General features: G+C 39.0%; 1 protein-coding gene and 1 long non-coding RNA gene across 6 annotated transcripts in view; one reads left to right on the top strand and one right to left on the bottom strand.

Annotated features, from left to right (window-relative positions):
* The window catches only part of AP1AR (adaptor related protein complex 1 associated regulatory protein), a 42,743-nt gene extending 28,156 nt beyond the window's left edge, over window positions 1-14,587 (bottom strand). For 2 of the 4 annotated variants that reach the window (XM_041758839.1, XM_041758842.1), the window contains exon 1: window positions 14,128-14,586. In XM_041758839.1, the coding sequence (XP_041614773.1) occupies window positions 14,128-14,210 (83 nt within the window). In that variant the 5' untranslated portion in view covers window positions 14,211-14,586. Of the gene's footprint in view, window positions 1-14,127 lie in introns of all 4 variants that reach the window. The other 2 variants (XM_041758840.1, XM_041758841.1) reach the window with 2 other exon arrangements.
* Window positions 14,588-14,726: 139 nt separating this feature from the next.
* Window positions 14,727-20,253, top strand: part of LOC121493154 — a 399,396-nt gene continuing 393,869 nt past the window's right edge. Inside the window, exon 1 of one of the 2 annotated variants that reach the window (XR_005988392.1) lies at window positions 14,727-14,970. This is a non-coding gene — a long non-coding RNA (uncharacterized LOC121493154). Of the gene's footprint in view, window positions 14,990-20,253 lie in introns of both variants that reach the window. The other variant, XR_005988389.1, reaches the window with a different exon arrangement.

Here is a 20,253-nt window from a genome sequence, read left to right as displayed (position 1 = left end):
ACCACTGCTATTCAACATAGTATTGGAAGTCCTAGCCTCAGCAATCAGACAAGAAAAAGACATTAAAGGCATTCAAATTGGCAAAGAAGAAGTCAAACTCTCCCTCTTCGCTGATGACATGATACTCTACATAGAAAACCCAAAAGACTACACCCCAAGATTGCTAGAACTCATATAGCAATTTGGTAGCGTGGCAGGATACAAAATCAATGCCCAGAAATCAATGGCATTTCTATACACTAATAATGAGACTGAAGAAAGAGAAATTAAGGAGTCAATCCCATTTACAATTGCACCCAAAAGCATAAGATACCTAGGAATAAACCTAACCAAAGAGGTAAAGGATCTATACCCTAAAAACTATAGAACACTTCTGAAAGAAATTGAGGAAGACACAAAGAGATGGAAAAATATTCCACGCTCATGGATTGGCAGAATTAATATTGTGAAAATGTCAATGTTACCCAGGGCAATTTACACGTTTAATGCAATCTCTATCAAAATATTATGGACTTTCTTCAGAGAGTTAGAGCAAATTATTTTAAGATTTGTGTGGAATCAGAAAAGACCCCGAATAGCCAGGAGAATTTTAAAAAAGAAAACCATATCTGGGGGCATCACAATGCCAGATTTCAGGTTGTACTACAAAGCTGTGGTCATCAAGACAGTGTGGTACTGGTACAAAAACAGACACATAGATCAATGGAACAGAATAGAGAACCCAGAAGTGGACCCTGACCTTTATGGCCAACTAATATTCGATAAAGGAGGAAAGACTATCCATTGGAAGAAAGACAGTCTCTTCAATAAATGGTGCTGGGAAAATTGGACATCCACATGCAGAAGAATGAAACTGGACCACTCTCTTGCACCATACACAAAGATAAACTCAAAATGGATGAAAGATCTAAATGTGAGGCAAGATTCCATCAAAATCCTAGAGGAGAACACAGGCAACACCCTTTTTGAACTTGGCCACAGTAACTTCTTGCAAGATACATCCACGAAGGCAAAAGAAACAAAAGCAAAAATGAACTATTGGGACTTCATCAAGATAAGAAGCTTTTGCACAGCAAAGGATACAGTCAACAAAACTAAAAGACAACCTACAGAATGGGAGAAGATATTTGCAAATGACATATCAGATAAAGGGCTAGTTTCCAAAATCTATAAAGAACTTATTAAACTCAACACCAAAGAAACAAACAATCCAATTATGAAATGGGCAAAAGACATGAAGAGAAATCTCACAGAGGAAGACATGGACATGGCCAACATGCACATGAGAAAATGCTCTGCATCACTTGCCATCAGGGAAATACAAATCAAAACCACAATGAGATACCACCTCACACCAGTGAGAATGGGGAAAATTAACAAGGCAGGAAACCACAAATGTTGGAGAGGATGCGGAGAAAAGGGAACCCTCTTACACTGTTGGTGGGAATGTGAACTGGTGCAGCCACTCTGGAAAACTGTGTGGAGGTTCCTCAAAGAGTTAAAAATAGACCTGCCCTATGACCCAGCAATTGCACTGTTGGGGATTTACCCCAAAGATTCAGATGCAATGAAACGCCGGGACACCTGCACCCCGATGTTTCTAGCAGCAATGTCCACAATAGCCAAACTGTGGAAGGAGCCTCGGTGTCCATCGAAAGATGAATGGATAAAGAAGATGTGGTTTCTGTATACAATGGCATATTACTCAGCCATTAGAAACAACAAATACCCACCATTTGCTTCAACGTGGATGGAACTAGAGGGTATTATGCTGAGTGAAGTAAGTCAATCAGAGAAGGACAGTGTATGTTCTCATTCATTTGGGGAAAATAAATAATAGTGAAAGGGAATATAAGGGAAGGGAGAAGAAATGTGTGGGAAATATCAGAAAGGGAGACAGAACATAAAGACTCCTAACTCTGGGAAACAAACTAGGGGTGGTGGAAGGGGAGGAGGGCGAGGGGTGGGGGTGAATGGGTGACAGGCACTGAGGGGGACATTTGACGGGATGAGCACTGGGTGTTATTCTGTATGTTGGTAAATTGAACACCAATAAAAAATTAATTTATTAAAAAAAAGACTTTAAGATAAAATCTTTTTTAAAAAAAAGTCTGTTTCTTGCTTTGTCTTTTTTTCCCTTTGCTTGTTTTGTTTCTTAAATTCCACATATGACTGAAATGTTATGGTATTTGTCTTTCTCTGAGTGCTCTATTTCACTTAGCATTATACTCTCTAACCCCATATATGTTGCAAATAGAAAAATTTCATTTTTTAAAGATTTTATTTATTTATTCATGAGTGACACACAGAGAGAAAGAGGCAGAGACACAGGCAGAGGAAGAAGCAGGCTCCATGCAGGAAGCCTGACGTGGGACTTGATCCCGGGTCTCCAGGATCACACCCTGGGCTGAAGGCGGTGTTAAACTGCTGGGCCACTGGGGCTGCCCAGAGAAATCTCATTCTTTAATACAGCTGAATGATATTCTATTGTATACCCCACATCTTCTTTATCCATTCAACTACAGATGGGCACTTAGGCTGCTTCCATATTTTGGCTACTGTAAATAATGCTGCTGTAAACATAGGGGTGCACGTATCCCTTTGATAGTGTTCTTGTATTTTTTGGGTAGACCTAATAGTGCTGGATTTTAGGGTAGCTCTATTTTTAACTTTTGAGAAACTTCCATACTATTTTCCTCTGTGGCTGCAACAGTTTGCATTCCCACCAAAAGTAGATGAGCATTCCTTTTTCTCTACATCCCCACCAACACATGTTGTTTCTTGTGTTGTTGATTTTAGCTACTCTGACAGCTGTGAGGTGATATCTCATTGTAGCTTTGATTTGCATTTCCCTGATGATGAGTAATGATGAGCATATTTTCATATGTCTTTTGGCCATATGTATGTCTTCTTTGGAGAAATGTCCATATCTTCTGACCATGTTGAAATTGGAATGTTTTAGAGTTCTTGAGTTTTAGAAGTTCTTTAATATTTTGAATACCACCAATATCAGATATGTCATTTGCAAATATATTCTCCCATTCTGTAGGTTGACTTTAAGACCTGTTGATTATTTCCTTTGCTGTGCACAAGCTTTTTTTTTTTTTTAATTTATTTATTCATGAGAGACAGAGAGAGAGAGACAGACAGACAGACAGACATAGGCAGAGAGAGAAGCAGGCTCCATGCAGGGAGAGAGAGAGACAAACACACACACACAGGCAGAGAGAGAAGCAGGCTCCATGCAGGGAGAGAGAGAGAGACAAACACACACACACAGGCAGAGAGAGAAGCAGGCTCCATGCAGGGAGCCCAATGAAGGACTTGATCCTGGCACTCCGGGATCATGACCCGAGCCAAAGGCCGATGCTCAACCACAGAATCACCCAGGCGTCCCTGTGCACAAGCTTTTTATTTGGATGTAGTCCCAGTGTTTTATTTTTCACTTTTGTTTCCCCTGCCTCAGAAGACATATCTAGAAAGAAGTTGCTATGGCTGATGTCAGAGAAGTTACTGCCTGTGCTCTCTCCTACCATTTTTATGGTTTCAGGTCTCACATTTAGGTCTTCCATCCATTTGGAATTTACTTTTGTGTATGGTGTAAGAAAGTGGTCCAGTTTTCCCAATGCTATTTGTTGATGACATTGTCTTTTTTACCATTGGATATTCTTTCCTGTTTTGTTGAAGATTAATTGACCATATAGTTATGGGTTTATTTCTAGATTTTCTATTCTGTTTCATTGATCTATGTGTCTATTTTTGGGCCAGTACCATGCTGTTTTGATTACTACAGCTTTGTAATATAACATGAGGTCTGGAATTATGCCTCCAGCTTTGCTTTTCTTTTTCCAGGTTGCTTTGGTTATTTGGGTCTTTTGTGGTTCCATACAAATTTTAGAATTATTTGCTCCAGTTCTGTGAAATATGCTGTTGGTATTTTGATAGCAATTGCATCAGATGTGTACATTGCTTTGGGTAGTATAGACATTTTAACAATATTTTTCCAATCCATGAGCACAGAATGTCTTTCCACTTTCTTGGATTTTCGTTAATTTCTTTTGATCAATGTTTTATAGTTTTCAGAGTACAGGTCTTTCATCTCTTTGATTAGGTTTATTCCTAGATTATCTTATTCTTTTTGGTGTAACTGTAAATGGGATTGTTTTCTTAATTTCTCTTTCTGCTGCTTCATTATTAGTATATAGAAATGTAACAGGGACGCCTGGGTGGCTCAGCGGTTGGGCAGCTGCTTTTGGCTCAGGTCGTGATCCCAGGACCCGTGATTGAGTCCTGCATTGGGCTCCTGCAAAGAGCCTGCTTCTCCCTCTGCCTGTGTCTCTGCCTCTCTCTCTCTCTATCTCTCATGAATAAATAAATAAATTTTTTTAAAAAAAGAAATGCAACAGATTTCTGTACATTGATTTTGTATCCTAAGACTTTCTATTGGATTCGGTTTTTAGTTCTAGCAGTTTTTTGGTAGAGTCTATATATAATACCATGCCATCTGCAAATAGTGAAAGTTTTACTTCTTTACTGATCTGAAGTCTTTTTATTTCTTTTTGTTGTCTGATTTCTGTGGCTATGACTTCCAGGACTATGTTGAATAAAAGTGATGAGAGTGGATATCCTTAGCTTCTTCCTGACCTTAGGGGAAAAGTCAGTCTCCCTCCAACAGGTATGTCGTTTGGTGTGGGTTTTTCATATATGATCTTTACTATGTTGAGGTATGTTTCTTCTAAATCTACTTTGTTAAAGTTTTTTTTTTAAATCATGAATGGATGTTGTACTTTGTGAAATGCCTTTTCTGCATCTATTGAAATTACCATATTGTTTTTATACTTTCTTTTCTTGAGGTGATGTATCACACTGATTGACTTGTGAATACTGAACCACTCTTGCAATGCACGTATAAATGCCACTTGATTGTGGTGAATGATTTTTTTAATGAATTGTTGAATTTGGTTTGCTAATATTGTGTTGAGGGTTTTTGCAGCTGTGTTCATCAGAGATACTGGCCTGTAGTTCTCTCTCTCTCTTTTTAAGATTTTATTTATTCATGAGAGAGAGAGAGAGAGAGAGAGAGAGAGAGAGGCAGAGACATAGGCAGAGGGAGAAGCAGGCTCCTAGGACTTGGGAATCATAATGTTAGCCAAAGGCAGATGCTCAATCACAGCCACCCAGGTGCCCCTTTGGTCATGTCTTTATCTGGTTTTGATATCAGGTTAATGCTGGCCTCATAGAATAAATTTGGAAGTTTTCCTTCCTATTTTTTTGGACGAGTTTGAGAAGAGGTATTACCTCTTCTTTAAATGTTTGGTAGAATTCCCCTGTGAAACCATCTGGTCCTGGACTTTTGTTTGTTTGGAGTTTTATTACAGAGTGATTTCTTTGCTGATAATCAGTCCATTTAAATTCTCTATTTCTTCCTGCTTCAGCTTTGGTAGGTTATATGTTTCTGGAAATTTATCCATTTCTTCTGGGTTGTCCAATTTGTTGGCATATAATTTTTCATAATATTCTCTTACAGTTGTATTTCTATTAATTCTCCTCTCTCATTTGCAATTTTGCTTGAATCCTGTTTTTTCTTGATAAGTCTAGCTAAAAGTTTATCGATTTTGTTGATTTTTTTTCAAAGAACCACCTCCTGGTTTCAGTAATCTGTTCTATTGTTGAAGTTTATATATCATTTATTTCTGCTTTAATCTTTGTTAATCCTTCCTTGTGCTGGTTTTGGGTTTTGTTTGTTGTTCTTTTGCTAGCTCCTTTAGGTACAAGGTTACATTGTTTGAGATTTTTCTTGCTTCTTGAGGTAGGCCTGCATTGCTATAAACTTCCTTCTAGAACTGCTTTTGCTCCATCTCAGAGGTTTTGAACTATCATGTTTTCATTTTCATTTGTTTCCATGAAATTTTTTATTTATTCTTTGATTGTTTGCTTCACTCATTCATTGTGTAGTAGCATGCTATTTAACCTTCATGTATTTGTGGTCTTTCCAAACTTTTCCTTGTGGTTGAGTTCTAGGTTCATAGTATTATGGTCAAAAAGGATGCATGGTATGAAGGTCACTGCTGTTTATTAGGGGCTTGATTTAGAGGAAACTAGTAACTAGAAAGGACTTTAGAGGTCTTTTGCTTCTTTCTCATTCATCCTTTGTAATCTGTGTGCAGCATCTGAAATTGTTGACTACCTTCTTTTAGAAATTGTTGCTACTTATATATCTATGATATTGAACTTTCTAATTCTGACTGAAGTTCCCTGGATTACTGAATGACAGGCATAGCTTTTTGTTAAAATACAAAACTGAATAAAAATAGAGCCATGTATCCAAGAGGCTTAGGATCTAATGGGATGGATGCAGAGGTAAATTAACAACCACTGTGCTTTGAATGGCACATGTTCAGATGAAGGGCATCAAAAATCAGCTGGAAGGGGAATTAGGCAGGCCAAGTAGTAAAAAAAGAATGCTTCAGGGAGTAGCAGGTACCAAAGGCAAGGGGGAATGAAAAGAGTAAGATACATTTAAGAAGCATACTCATTCTGTGATCAAGTATTTATTGCCTACATAGGACATACTACGCATATAACTTGGAGCTGAGTATTCAATGGTCAGCAAAAAAAAAAAAACAAAAACAAAAACAAAAAAACAAAAAAACAAAACAAAACAAAAAAGTCATGGACTTCTTCCTTTACGTTGAAAGCAGAAAACAGATATTAACCAAATAATTACACTATGTCAGGTATAATAAAAACCTGAAGAAGTGCTCAGAAGAAAAGGAAGATGATTCAATGATGGTATGATGACTTATCCCCTGAGAGTAGAAGGTGGTTTAGGAAGCCCTCTGTGGGAAATAATCCTTCACCTGGCATCTATAAGATGAGCAGGAGTTACATAAGTAAAAAGGAAAGAAATGGATTCAAGGTAGAGTATAACACAGGTGAGGTCCCCACCCCCCACCCCAAAAAAAGGAAGGCAAAGTATAGATAATGTAAAGCCTTGAAACCTACATTAAAGATTTTAGTGTTTATCCCACAAGTACAAGAAGCCACTGAAGAATTTTAAACTGTGTTTGTATTACAGATTTGCACTTAAATATATGCTCAACTGATAAAGGTCAGAAATAGATGTGGATGGATGGATCCAAAGGTAATCTACCCACTCAGTCAAGAAATATTTATTGAGTGCCTAATATGAGGCAACCACTGTTGCTATACTGGATATATAGAAATAAATAAATATAAGTCTCCGACCTCATAAAATTTATACTTCATTAAAGGGGAACAGACAACAAACAAACAAATATTCAGATTTTACAAACTCATGGAGTGGTAAGTGCTATGAGAGCTTAAAGCAGTGTCAGAAATTGGTGAATGAGGAATAGTATTACTTTAACACAGAGTATTGGAAATCTAGGCAAGAAATGAGGACAGCTTGGGACAAGGGGGCAGTAGTGAGAGAAATGGGTAGGCTGAAAAACTATGAGGTATAAAAAAAAATCTGGTTATGAGGATTGACTAAGAAATGTGGGATGATGGAGAACACAAAGATGCTCCTAGATTAGTGACTACATGCATCCAATGCTTTAAGAAAAGTACAGTAGGAGAAGAATCTAGTTCAGTTTTGTTTTGCTTTGTTTCTAGTTCAGTTCTGAAGGACTCCAACATTTAATGACTGAAGCGAGGAAAATGGACATTCATAAGAGATAGGGAAGATAGATCAATTTAAATTGCACTACCCAGGGAGGCAGATATAAAATATGGTGAGTGGGAAATTACAGGAGCTAAGGGAGGAGCCAACAACATCAAATGCAGCTAAAAGATCAAGTACAGTAAGGATTACTAATACCTACTGGATTGCGATGGCTGTTTTGATGTTATGCAGGTGGAGCACAACAAAGGCAGCAGTGGCTGGGAGAATGAATTTTAGCTGTCTCGCAAATTGAGTGAGAAGTGAGGAAATGGAGATATCAAGAATTTTTTAGGTTGTTAAAGGGAAAGGACAGGAAATGGGGTAGTAGCTAGAGAAGATGCAAGAGTCTAAGTTTATGTTTCTTTCTTTTAGGTTTTCAAATTAGAGAGACATAAACTCAAAAAGGTATCAGCCAGAGAAAGAACTACAAATTTAGAAGACGGAAACATCTGTACAAAGGCAACGATGATGTAGAAGTTGGAAAGATGTAGGTAGGGGCCATTCAGAAGGTATAATCTACAGGATTTGGCAACCTGGATTTATAGCATAATTGAAAGGGAGGAGTTTAACATGATTCTCATGGCTTAGGTGACTATACATTGTTTGCCACTCACAAGGTAGCACACAAAGTAGCAGAAATGGTTGGGGCTTTAAAAAAGAAAAAAATGAGGAAATGGCTAGGAAGGAAAGAAAGATGAGCTCAGCTTTAGGAACTGAATTTGAAGTTATGTTTGATACCCAAATGGAAATACTGAGTGGGCAATAAGATATTTCAGAGCTAACACTGAGTTGACCAGGCTCATTAGTATGCACATAATAGGTAAAGCCATGTGTTTTCATGCCATCACCCAGAAAAAGTACATTAAAGAAGAAAAAATACATTAAGGAAGAATAGAGTGAGGCTCAGAACAGAGCTCTGGGGGAGTCTTTAAGATAAAATACAGAATATTCAGAAATTCATATCCATTTAAATCTACTGTTTTCCTTCCTAATTTCTGAAATTTCAAGAGAAATATCTTATATGTATTTTCAAAGCTGGCAAACATGCAGAAAACCAAACTAAATCTCTCAATAATGACACTATTGATTATCATTTTAGCAACACATATAATGATAAAATATTAAATTCTCATTGGTACTGTATACAGTCGTTTTTTTTTTTAACTAAATCAACATAAAACTGGTAGGATATATTTTTAACTCTGTGAATGAATGATGTTGTTGCCAAAGTCAATTGCCTAAAAGAAAAAGAAGGATAAGAGAATACTGTTTTCTATATCTCAAAAGTTCAAAAATAATACTCTGGCTATTCATTCAACAAACACAAGACACTGAGAATAGAGAGAGATAAAGATAAAGCAGAGTCCCTGACCTTGAGGAGCTCTCAACCCATACCATGGGAGATGCTAAAAATCAGCAAACTGTGGTCCATTGGGCCAAATCTGGTCCAATGCCTGTTTCTGAAAGGTGAAGTTTTATTGTAACACAGTCACATGTATTTGTTTACATATTGTCTATGTTTCTGTGCTAATACAGCAAAGTTGAATAGTTTCAAGAAAGCCTGCAAAGCCTAAAATATATATTATCTGTCACTTTACAGGAAAAGCTTGCCAATCCCTGTCATAAAGCAGATTTAAGCCCATAGAAAATACTATTTCCTCAGGGAGATTATATTGTCTCAGGGGGCTGGAGCAGGTTTCACAGAAAAAGCAATACTTAAGGATAAGTAAAAAGCTCACCAACAACAGGAAAGGAAGAAATATTGCACACAAAGGCAAGGATGAGAAAACACTGTATTTCAGGAAAACAAGAATGCATATGGTCTACCTAGTATATAGTATACTGGGGATGTGGCAAGTGAAAGAATGGCAGAGAATACTTTCACTGATTTTCCCTGCCTATGCTGCCAAGCTCATGTGAGTAGAAGTAAAATCTACAATTTTAACGGTATATTCTAGGAAAAACATCATTAGAAAACACAATTAGGCTGGTATAATAGACTAAGATTAGGTTATCTCGTTGGGAGTTGGTTTGTTTATTTATTGAGAGTGAGAGAGCACACATGCTGTGGATAGGAGGGATAAATTGAGAGGGAGAGATAATCTGATGGGGCTTGATCCCACAACCCTGAGAACATGACCTGAGCCAAAATCAAGTCTCAAACACATATGGCCTGAGCAACACACGCACCCTTGTCAGGAGTTTAAATTTAATATTACTCTCAATGAATGGAAGGTTATCATTTATCAAAAAAGTTAAGATATGAAGGTTTATGAATGAGTTTAAGTTTTTTGAAATTAGAATAGATTGTTTTCCTTTTAATGTTATTCTCACTGATTTGTATTCTGACATTATTTTCTGAATTGGAGAACAAAGAGTGAGCTTACACTCTTTATCCCCAAACAAGGAAACTGCATAAAATCCTGAGCATACAAATGGATATTATGTCACACATCTGAATGCCATGCAACTCATCATCTGTCATAGAAGGGAAAAAGCCTGAGCAAGTTAGCTGTAGGAAATAGGACACAGAGAATGTGGTTAATCAAGGGCATGGCATGATCTAGTATGGGTTTTAGAAAGTCTAGCTTCAATAACAGAAAGGGAAGATGGGCCTGAAGTATGAGAGATACAAGAGGGAAGCACAGTCGAGAAGGGGAGATTTGACTTGAAAGACACAAGTACCAACAAAGGAAATGGATGGCTTCAATATGTATTAAGGAGAGCCTAACTTAGTTGATGAGAAAGAGGTAGAGGACTATGAAGTTGAGTTTGTAGCTTGGAAAACCATAAATGTAACTGTTAAGGGAATGAGAGAATACACAGAACATAGGAAAAAGAAATTTTGAGGGAAAGAACTATCTATTCCAGATATTTGTTGGAACACAGATATCAGATATTTGAGATAGGCCAATCTGAGGAGGCTTCATATATCCTAGTGTATCCCTTCAGTAGGCAACTGAATATATGGTATTGAACCTTTGAAAAGAGATCTACTCAGAGAACGTCATATTTGGAAGTTATGGTGGTTGAAATCATAGGAATGGATGAGATTTCTTCCGGGGTGGGTATATGTGTGAAGGGAACTAACTAAAGCAAAGAAGAGACAGAGAATAATTTTGTATTCAATAGGCAAACGGAGTAAGGTCAGGACAGACACAGGAAAATAATAAAAATGATGTGGCAGAGGTCAAGTCCATAGTTTCAAGAAAAGAATAGTTTTATCCCACAGAATTGTCAAGTTTTTCAGATGTATGCATATATTACCTACAAAATAAAAAGCCATGAGCTATTAGTGTTTAAGGATAAAGCCATGAGCTATTAGTGTTTAAGGATAAAGGCTCTGAATTCAGAGCTCAATCCCAGTTCAGCTATCCTGAGGAAGTTAAACTTTCCACGCTTCAGTTTCAATCTGTAATGTATATATAATCTGTAATGTATATAATAGTACTTATCTTCCTCACAGGATTGTGGTGAGGAATAAAGGAGATAATGTAAAGTACCTATAACAGAGCCTGTATAGGAAGTAACTGAATGCTGGCAGGAAAGAAAATGAAAAATCACTGTAAACTTTGTCTGAAGGCAAGTTGCCGCAGGAGCCTAAAAGCCAACAACAAATGTTATATATCAAGGATAAAACACATGACCATACTTTTATATAAAACTATAGCACATCTTAACTGGAACCACTGTGTGGAATTATACGGCAAGATAAAAATGATAATTAAAATACAACACAGCAAAACATAAATGAGTCTTCAGTTTGAGAAAAAACTAACACCAAAAATATCTATACAAAAGATTTCTATACTACCTAAGAACCGACCAGCAGGTGGAGCCCTCTAAAAATGTGTTGGTAAACAAAACTCCCTATAGTGAAAAAGGATGACTCATTAGGACTTCTAAATTTTATTCCTTAAAGATATTTAACTCTCTTTGCTTTAATCACCAAATAATTTTATTAATAGCAAGGTTCCTGACATACCTCTATTCTCATATTAATATGACTAGTGACAGATATTCTAGAATGTAAAACCCAGAATTCTCTAATATCTTATAAACTAAAACATTAGTAATTCTGGTTTTGAAACTGGATAGTGAAAACTGAGTGATCTGACTTTTGATATGCCCTTGAGAAATCTATCAGGCTAAGGCTCTAGATCATAAAGCATTCTTGTGATGTCCGGCTTAAAACAGTCTAAGAAAGCCCAGGATTATTCTACCTGTGGCCATTACAGTGACAAATATAAATCAGATGAAGTCTTTGTGATCATCCCTAAATTTTCTGCCCTTAGACGAACGATTACTTAACTGTTTAGACCTAAACCTAAAAGAAAATCCGAATTACCAGGTGATTAAGAAAACAGAAAAGCAACTAAAATGAGAGGCAAAGTTTAACTTTATTCTGTAAATAAAAATTAACTATATCTACCTGTCCTTGCATGCTTACTGGAGGCTCTTAAAATAATGTGAAAATTAATGTAAAACAGTAAGTTATTCAGAATATTCAAGTAAGTGAACTGCCTAAACTTCTGTTTATGAACTGAAACAAACAGTATCAATATCACCAAAATACGGTTTTAGATGACAGTGTCCACACCCCCAGATGTTCATTGTTTCAACAAGGTTTGTTTGTTTACATTTTGTCCATAACAAAAGAACAGAGATCCATCTATTATGTTTTTGACATATCTACAGACAATTAACACACTAATCCACTGATTTCTCTCAGCCCCTTCCCTATGCTTCCAAGCTCACCTGCTCAGGGAGTAAAATCCACAATTTTAACACTACCCTCTAAGGAAAACATAATTAGTTTGTAAAAATCACAATGAAAGAACAAAACCAAAATCCCAGATACCACACTGTAGTTCAAAATCAAATACAAACGATTTTTGCTTACCCAATTAGAGTATAAGACTCCATTTCTACAATTGGGATTTAACACGCTACAACAGAACTACAAATAAAATATTAACAAAGCCAGAGACTTTGTGGTATTTAGTCCTTAGGCAAACAAATTTATGCACGCTTGACTACACAGGTACACCTGCACACAAAAATCAGAAATAAATTAGACGATTCTCTCTGACATGATAAAAACAGCTGTCATGTTCCCCTTTGACAATAATAACTCTTAAGTCAGGGAAATCAAAATATTAAACCAGGCACAAAATTTTTAACTCCTTATTTTTCCATTCAGGGATACTTAGTCTATAACCTTGGCTACTTTGTATCAGAGAGGTGACTCCATGAATGCAATTAATGAACTAAAATCAGTGAATCACATGTAAGATCCAAATTATAAATCGTGTAGCTTCAGTTTGTGTATTCAGAACGCCTTATTGCCTATTAACGTCGTTTAGAATGAGACAGATCCTGAAAACTCGGCAATCTGTTCCATGAAGTGCAAAAAAGTCTTATTCCTTACATAAAGCGGTTTGCTTCCGGTTTTTGATTCAAAGTCTGAATTTCTGGGAAAGATTTCACAACAACAAAGCCAGCTTCAAAGGAATCTGTTCTAATTTTTTTCAGTACCCTAAGAAACAAACAAACAAACAACCCCCCCCCCAAAAAAAAAAACCGGAATATCATGAAATTCTATTATCCTGTGGATGCTGTGGGTAGAAAAACCTATGCAGGTCAGTTTTACATATGCCAGTTTTAATCAAGCGAAGTAAGGTTCAGAAAGACTTACTCCTCTATTATTATTATTATTATTAGTTATTATTATTATTTTACTTCTCTATTATTACAGAGCTTATGGGTAGCCATCACAGCACAGCATTTCTCTGGAAATAACCAAAAAAACGAATACGGAAAAGCTACGCACTGCTTCTCTGGTTATCAGTACCAAGAATGCGATTGCCCACTGGAAACCCTGCAATTCGTCAAGTCTTCGTCCACGTCAAAGAGTTAACTCAATGTCCGGAACCTTATTGTACTACAGCATCCAGATGACTTTTGCTCAAATTCCCTCTGTGGTACCTAACTTTCTGGGGCCAGGTTCCCAGCGGCTCTATCAGAGCCAAGGGAGGATCGAATACGGAGCTGCCACCTCGGGCATCAAGCCCCAGCCCGACGCAGGGTGTGTCCGGGTCGCTGTGTTGCCTGTCCCACTGCCCTTTCAGAGAAGGGGCCTCAGGCTTCCCGGAGATGATGCCCTTCAGGGCTCCTACCCCGTGTGACCGCGCGACCGGAGGGAGCCTTGCTGGAGCCGGCTAGAGCGACACCCGCCCCCTTCTCCGCTCTCGCCCTGGGAGGCCCCTCTGGCTCAGGGCCTCCCCCCGACCACCTGCTCGACGCCCGGCAGGTCGCGAGCGCAGAGGGGCTCCCGGCCTACGCCAAGCGGTTGCAGCCAAGGCAGTGAACGGGGTTCCCCGCGAGGGGCCGAACGGGAGGAGCCAGCAGGAGCCCGGCCCTTCCCCCAGCGGGCTTACCCTCCACCGCCTCCTACACGTTGCAGCCGCCCCGCTTCCTTGCGGAGGAGCCCGAAGCACTGCGTCCAGCAGCAGTTCCCCATCGCATGCCGCCCAGGCGCCGCCGCCGCTGCTCCTCCTCCCGCTCAAAGCCCACACTCAGGCCCGGCAGCCGCATCCGCGCGGCACCAGCCGAATGAGGCTTCGGGGACCAAGGGCGGGCCAGCCGGAGCGCGGCGGCGTGAGGGGCCGGGGTGACGGGAGGGCTGGGCGCTCGGAACAAAGGCAGCGGCTACTCCAGCGGCCACCAAGCCGCCGCCGCTCGAGGGAGGAGTGTCAGGCTCAGGGCTTGGGACTCCCCGGCCGTCCGCATGGCCCCTTGCCCGCCTCGGGACCCCAGCCTAGCACAAGTGACCGCCTCCCGCCGCTGGAGGAAGCCAGTCCGCGCGACCGGCGCGCTCAGGCCCCGCCCTCCCGCGCGCCCGGGCCGGCGCCTCGCGGCCGACGCTGCCACACCCCCGGCCGCTCCCGGGCCCTCATAGGGCGCCCGCCCTCTGCGGCCCCGCCTCCTCCGGCCACCGGTTCTTACGTCACTTCCACAAGCTCCAGTGTCCGCGGCTTCGGCCTTGCGGCGGGTTCAATTCCCGAGTTGGGGGGGTGTTTTGTTTCGTTGGACCTTGACCTGACTAGAAATCTCTTTCTCCTCGCTTTTCCCGCCTCTAGGTCCTGAACGTTTTGTGTCGCGACGGTTAGGGCTCAGCCTTCGAACTTTGTACCAAAGCCTTGTGAGCAGCTTGCCTGGAGCCCAAGGCCAGGAGTCGTCGGGTGTGAGGACGGGCGCTTCTCCGTGGGGCGTGTGCTCAGGTCTTGTTAACACGGCACCGTGAGTGGCAGTCAGGGGGCTGATTGGAGTTTTGAACCCACCAAGAATTTTTCTCTCGTCTGGTCTCTAGTTTGCTTTTCTCCCTCCGTACTGTTGAGTATTTTAGAGAGACTTTTTAATGGCGACCTACTGGCCTCTTTTTGTTTTGTTTAAAATCAAATCTTCAAATGATTTTGGGGGGGGGGGGTGTTGTCCAGAAGCAGTAAGAGGGCCCGGGTTTCTCAGGGGCACCAGCGTTGAGGATCCAAGCCTGCGGCCGGGAACTCTAGTAGGTGGAGAGAGACGTGGTGCTTGGCCTTACAATCGAATTTAGGGGGGCGGAAATCGGGTATAAGGCGTGGTTTAATAAAAACCTCGTCCTTTGGATAAAAATGCCTTTAAAAAAAAAAACAAAACTATTTTTAAGCCTGCATTCATTTACCCTAGGAAAAGTGTTACATTTTAGAAAATTGTTATTGATGAAAAAAAAATGTTCTTTGAGCTATTCATTTACTTGTTTCCTGAAATCTAGGCCGACCTGGGTTTCGATTTTAGAACTGCTACCTAAATCATTTTGACCTTATTCGGGTCTTAGTCGTTTTTGTAATTAAGTGCGTAAGTATATATTTGGCCCAGTAGGCTGCAGCCAGTGATTGTTAGTGGAATGACTAAATGACTCCCTAAATAGCAACTATATTTTCTTTTCTTTTCTTTTCTTTTCTTTTCTTTTCTTTTCTTTTCTTTTCTTTCTTTTCTTTTCTTTCTTTTCGTATTTTTTTTATTGGAGTTCGATTTGCCAAAATATAGCATATCACCCAGTGCTCATCCCATCAAGTGCCCCCCTCAGTGCCCGTCACCCAGTCACCCCATCCCCCCACCCGCCTCCCTTTCCACTGCCCTTTGTTCGTTTCCCAGAGTTAGGAGTCTCTCATGGTTTATCTTCCTGTCTGATATTGCCCACCCATTTTCTCTATCCCTCTTTCAGCCCCTAAAATCAAGCAAATATATTTGTGAAATAATCTTTAAAACTTCAACTATAAAGCTCTACAGAAAGCTGTGGAATACTACTCAGCAAGAAAAAGGAACATGCTGTATTAAATGGAACACGCAAATTAAATGAATCTACAGAGTATATGGAATTGAAAAGCCAGTCTCAAAAGCTTGCATATTGTATAATTCCATTTATATAACATTCTAAAAATGACAAAAAGATAGGAACAGAGAACAGCTTATGTGGTTGCCAGGGGTTAGGAGGAGGGAATGGATCCTGTGGTGATGGAAAACCTGTGTCCTGGCTGTGTCAATGTCAGTTTTCTATTTGTGATATTACGTTACAGTTTTGCAAGATACTACCATTGAGGAAAACTGGGTAAAGGATATATGTGGTGATTTCTCTATTATTTTTCACAATTGCATTTGTGACACCACAATTAATGCAACTATGGACACTTGATGGATACTTATTGCTTTAGGCATTAGTATAAGCCTCTATTAAAAGTAGATCTGGGGGATCCCTGGGTGGCGCAGCAGTTTGGCGCCTGCCTTTGGCCCAGGGCGCGATCCTGGAGACCCAGGATCGAATCCCACGTCGGGCTCCCGGTGCATGGAGCCTCCTTCTCCCTCTCTCTCTCTCTCACTATCATAAATAAATAAAAATTAAAAAAAAAAAAAAGTAGATCTGAGGGGGGATCCTTGGGTGGCTCAGTGGTTTAGTGCCTGCCCTTGGCCCAGGGCGTGGTCCTGGAGTCCCGGGATGGAGTTCCGCGTCGGGCTCCGGGCATGGAGCCTGCTTCTCCCTCTGCCTGTGTCTCTGCCTGCCTCTCTCTCTCTCTCTCTCTCTCATGAATAAATAAATCTTAAAAAAAAAAAAAAAGTAGATCTGAACTCTGTTGAGGATATGAACGATCCTCAGAATCAGTACAAATGATTAAAACATTTAAAACTTGACCTCACTAATCAAAACAATGCAAATCAAACACAAAGAAAAGTTATTGTTTACTTGTCAGGTTGACAAAAATTTACAAATGAAATTTTCAGTTTTTGCAAGTAGACAGTGAAATAGTATTCTCCTGAACTGGGGATAGTGAAACTCATTCTGAAAAATCGTTTGGAAATATATCAAGAGCCAGAAACAAACTTAATGTTCAATAATTGAAGGATGGTTAAGTTTGCTGGTTTGGTCTTATAATATTATATAACCATTTGAAATCTATTTTGAAAAAAACTAATAGCATGGCAAAATGCTGCAGAATAATGTATGAAAAAATTAGGATAGAAAATTATATATAATGTGTGTTCCAAATCATGTTTAAAACAAAGCATATACATTCTTAAATACATAGACATTCTTTCGTACATATATTCCTAGGGGAAAATAAGAGCTATTTGGTAAATAACAATAATAGTTATATCAAGAATGTGAAAAAAAAAAAAAGAATGTGGATTTGGGGGAATTTTTTTCTTTGTGTTTTCTCAAATTTTTAAAATAATCAGAAAATTTTTTAAATCTGGCCTATCAGCAGGAAGGATTAATTGATAGTGAGCTTAATTAAATTTGATGGTAAATGCAGACATTTAGAAAGTGATGAGGATTTAAATGTTGATGGATTCTAATGAGTTGAGCTACTTAATGTTTTTCCAGAAATATATTAAGTTATGAAGCATAAGTGGTTACTGGACTTTATCATGCAATTTTTCACCAAATTTGACATCAAGAATCTTATCTTCATTGTAATGTAGCTTTAAAAGTTTGTAAACAATCAGTTGAATGATCTGCTATTAGTTAAGCAGAATTAGCAGGGAGAAACCCTGTAACTGGAAGGGCTGTTTTGTAAAGCAGGTGAACTTCATTTTATAGATGAGAAAGAAGACTCCTAGAGCAATTAAAATGATTTGCACAGAGTCACTGAATTAAAGGCAAGAGATGAAGAAACTCCAGGTCTCTGGACAACAAGGCTTGTTGTGCTTCTGCCAGGGCACAGTATTGTGTCTCTAATCCTACATTTGGGCATGGCTATGAAATCAGTAAAAACAATAGTCAAGTATATTCTGTTAATTATCACACCTAGAACATTGATTTTCATGGTGGTTTGCCCGGCAGATTATTCAATTTACCAGTAAGAGACACAGATTATTAACGGTGATGGCCACTTATTATCAGCTTGCTAGAGACCTCATCTACCCACCTTCCAAATAGCAGGAACTTTTCCTTCCCCATGCCTTGCAAAGTTCCTTTCTCTCTAGTGCTTTATTCTGAAGCTGAAGAAGAGTTTATCTCATGGATACTCTGGAGTCAGCATGCAATCTATACCTTTAGTTGTCTTCTGGATTATATGGTTCCAAATATGAATCCTTTTTTGCTCAGAATTCCTGTATTGGCTACTAATCACTTTTTGTTGTTTTGAGATCAGTTGCTACAATCATGTTTTTCTGAGGATTAGGAGGTCCCTTCAAGGGGTAGAATTTTGTGCTCCATTACCACAGTGGTCCAAACATGGACATAAATACATTCTTTTAATTCATTGGAGCAGGATACTAGATACAATGGCTGTAACTTACAGATAATAAGATACAGATAATAAGATAATAAAATTTACCTTATGAGTTTGTTGTTAAAAATAAATGATTAAGCATTTAACTGAGTGCTTAGTATAATATTAAAAGCAAGGGCTTGGTATAATATCAAGTATAATATACTATTATATTAGTATAATATGATTATACTATAATTTCTATAATGTACTATATATACCATAACTATAATTACTTATAATACCCTAAATATAATTTAAATATTAGCTATTGTTTTTATTATCCTCAGATTGAAGATTTTTTTTTTTTTTGAAGGAGATGTTAATCAAGTTATTTTTTCCTTTGTAGTTATGTGTCTAGCATTCTGTTAAAAATGCTAACTTTTTCAAAATTCTACCTCTTAGACATGCACTCAGGCATGCTCCATACCACTGCTTGAAGTCAGGGTCTAAGAAAGTGTGGCTACAGGGAGGAAAATATTCACCTCTCAGGTTGTCTGTCCCATGATCTGCTTCTTTTTAGGATGATTGAAAGTAAGATTATTCACTGATTTATGGGGAGACCTCACTCCCTACCAACTAGGAATATTTGTCTTGGAAACACAAATAGAACATTCTCTTCATAATACAATAATCCAGTATCATCATGGTTCCTAAAGTCTTATATATTTAGTCTTAATAATACCTGAAATAACAGTAGTCCAAAAAAAAAAAAAAAAGAACAATAGTCCAGCCTAGGTTAACTTGATCCAGCATTACCTAGTTCTTTTGTACATATTTATGTACATTATAAAGTGAAAATTTAGGTTCGCTAAGCCCAGCTGCAGCAATGTAGTGCTCAACAGTGGTTCAAGGGAAAACATATTTCCATCAGAATGAGTAACATTTTGCAGGCACATCATAGCTTAATACCTAAAAGCCCAATATTTCTCCAGAAAAAGTCCAAGTGAACCAACCCTGCCAACAATGCAAACCTTTGCATTGTTATGCAGAGTGGTTTAGCTCTTTAAAAATCTCTGCTCTCAAATGCCTTTATTTCTGCAATGGTCTTTTTTTTTTTTTTTTTTTTTTTTTTTTTTTTTTTTTATTTATGATAGTCACAGAGAGAGAGAGAGAGAGGCAGAGACACAGGCGGAGGGAGAAGCAGGCTCCATGCACCGGGAGCCTGATGTGGGATTCGATCCCGGGTCTCCAGGATCGCGCCCTGGGCCAAAGGCAGGCGCCAAACCGCTGCGCCACCCAGGGATCCCTCTGCAATGGTCTTTTAATTTACATTACACACATACACAAACATACCCCAACTAGTTATAGCTATACAGCCAATAGAAGAGGTAAAGGGGAATATTAAAAGCAAGGAAATATGATAAAGAACTCAATCCAAAAGAGTGCAGTAAAAGAGAGAAAAAGAAGGAAGTATTGATAGGACGAATGAAAAGCAAATTAGATGGTAGACTTAAACCAATTCTATGGGTACTTTTTTTATTTTTAAAAAAGATTTTATTTATTTATTGGACAGAGAGAGCACAAGCAGAGGGAGTGGCAGGCAGAAGGAGAGGGAGAAGTAGGCTCTCCTCCACCGAGTAGAAAGCCTGAAGTGCGGCTTGATCCCCTGGGATCCTGACCCAAGTCAGTCAGATGCTTAACTGACTGAGCCACTCAAGTGCCCCCTTATAAATAATTACTTTAAATGTAATTGGGCTAAGCACACCAATTAAAAGCTAGGGATTCCCCCCCCCCCCCCGTAAAAAAAAAAAA

Source organism: Vulpes lagopus, chromosome 6 (assembly GCF_018345385.1).
Source record: "Vulpes lagopus strain Blue_001 chromosome 6, ASM1834538v1, whole genome shotgun sequence".
NCBI lineage: Eukaryota > Metazoa > Chordata > Mammalia > Carnivora > Canidae > Vulpes > Vulpes lagopus.
This window is presented reverse-complemented; position numbering and strand designations above follow the sequence as displayed.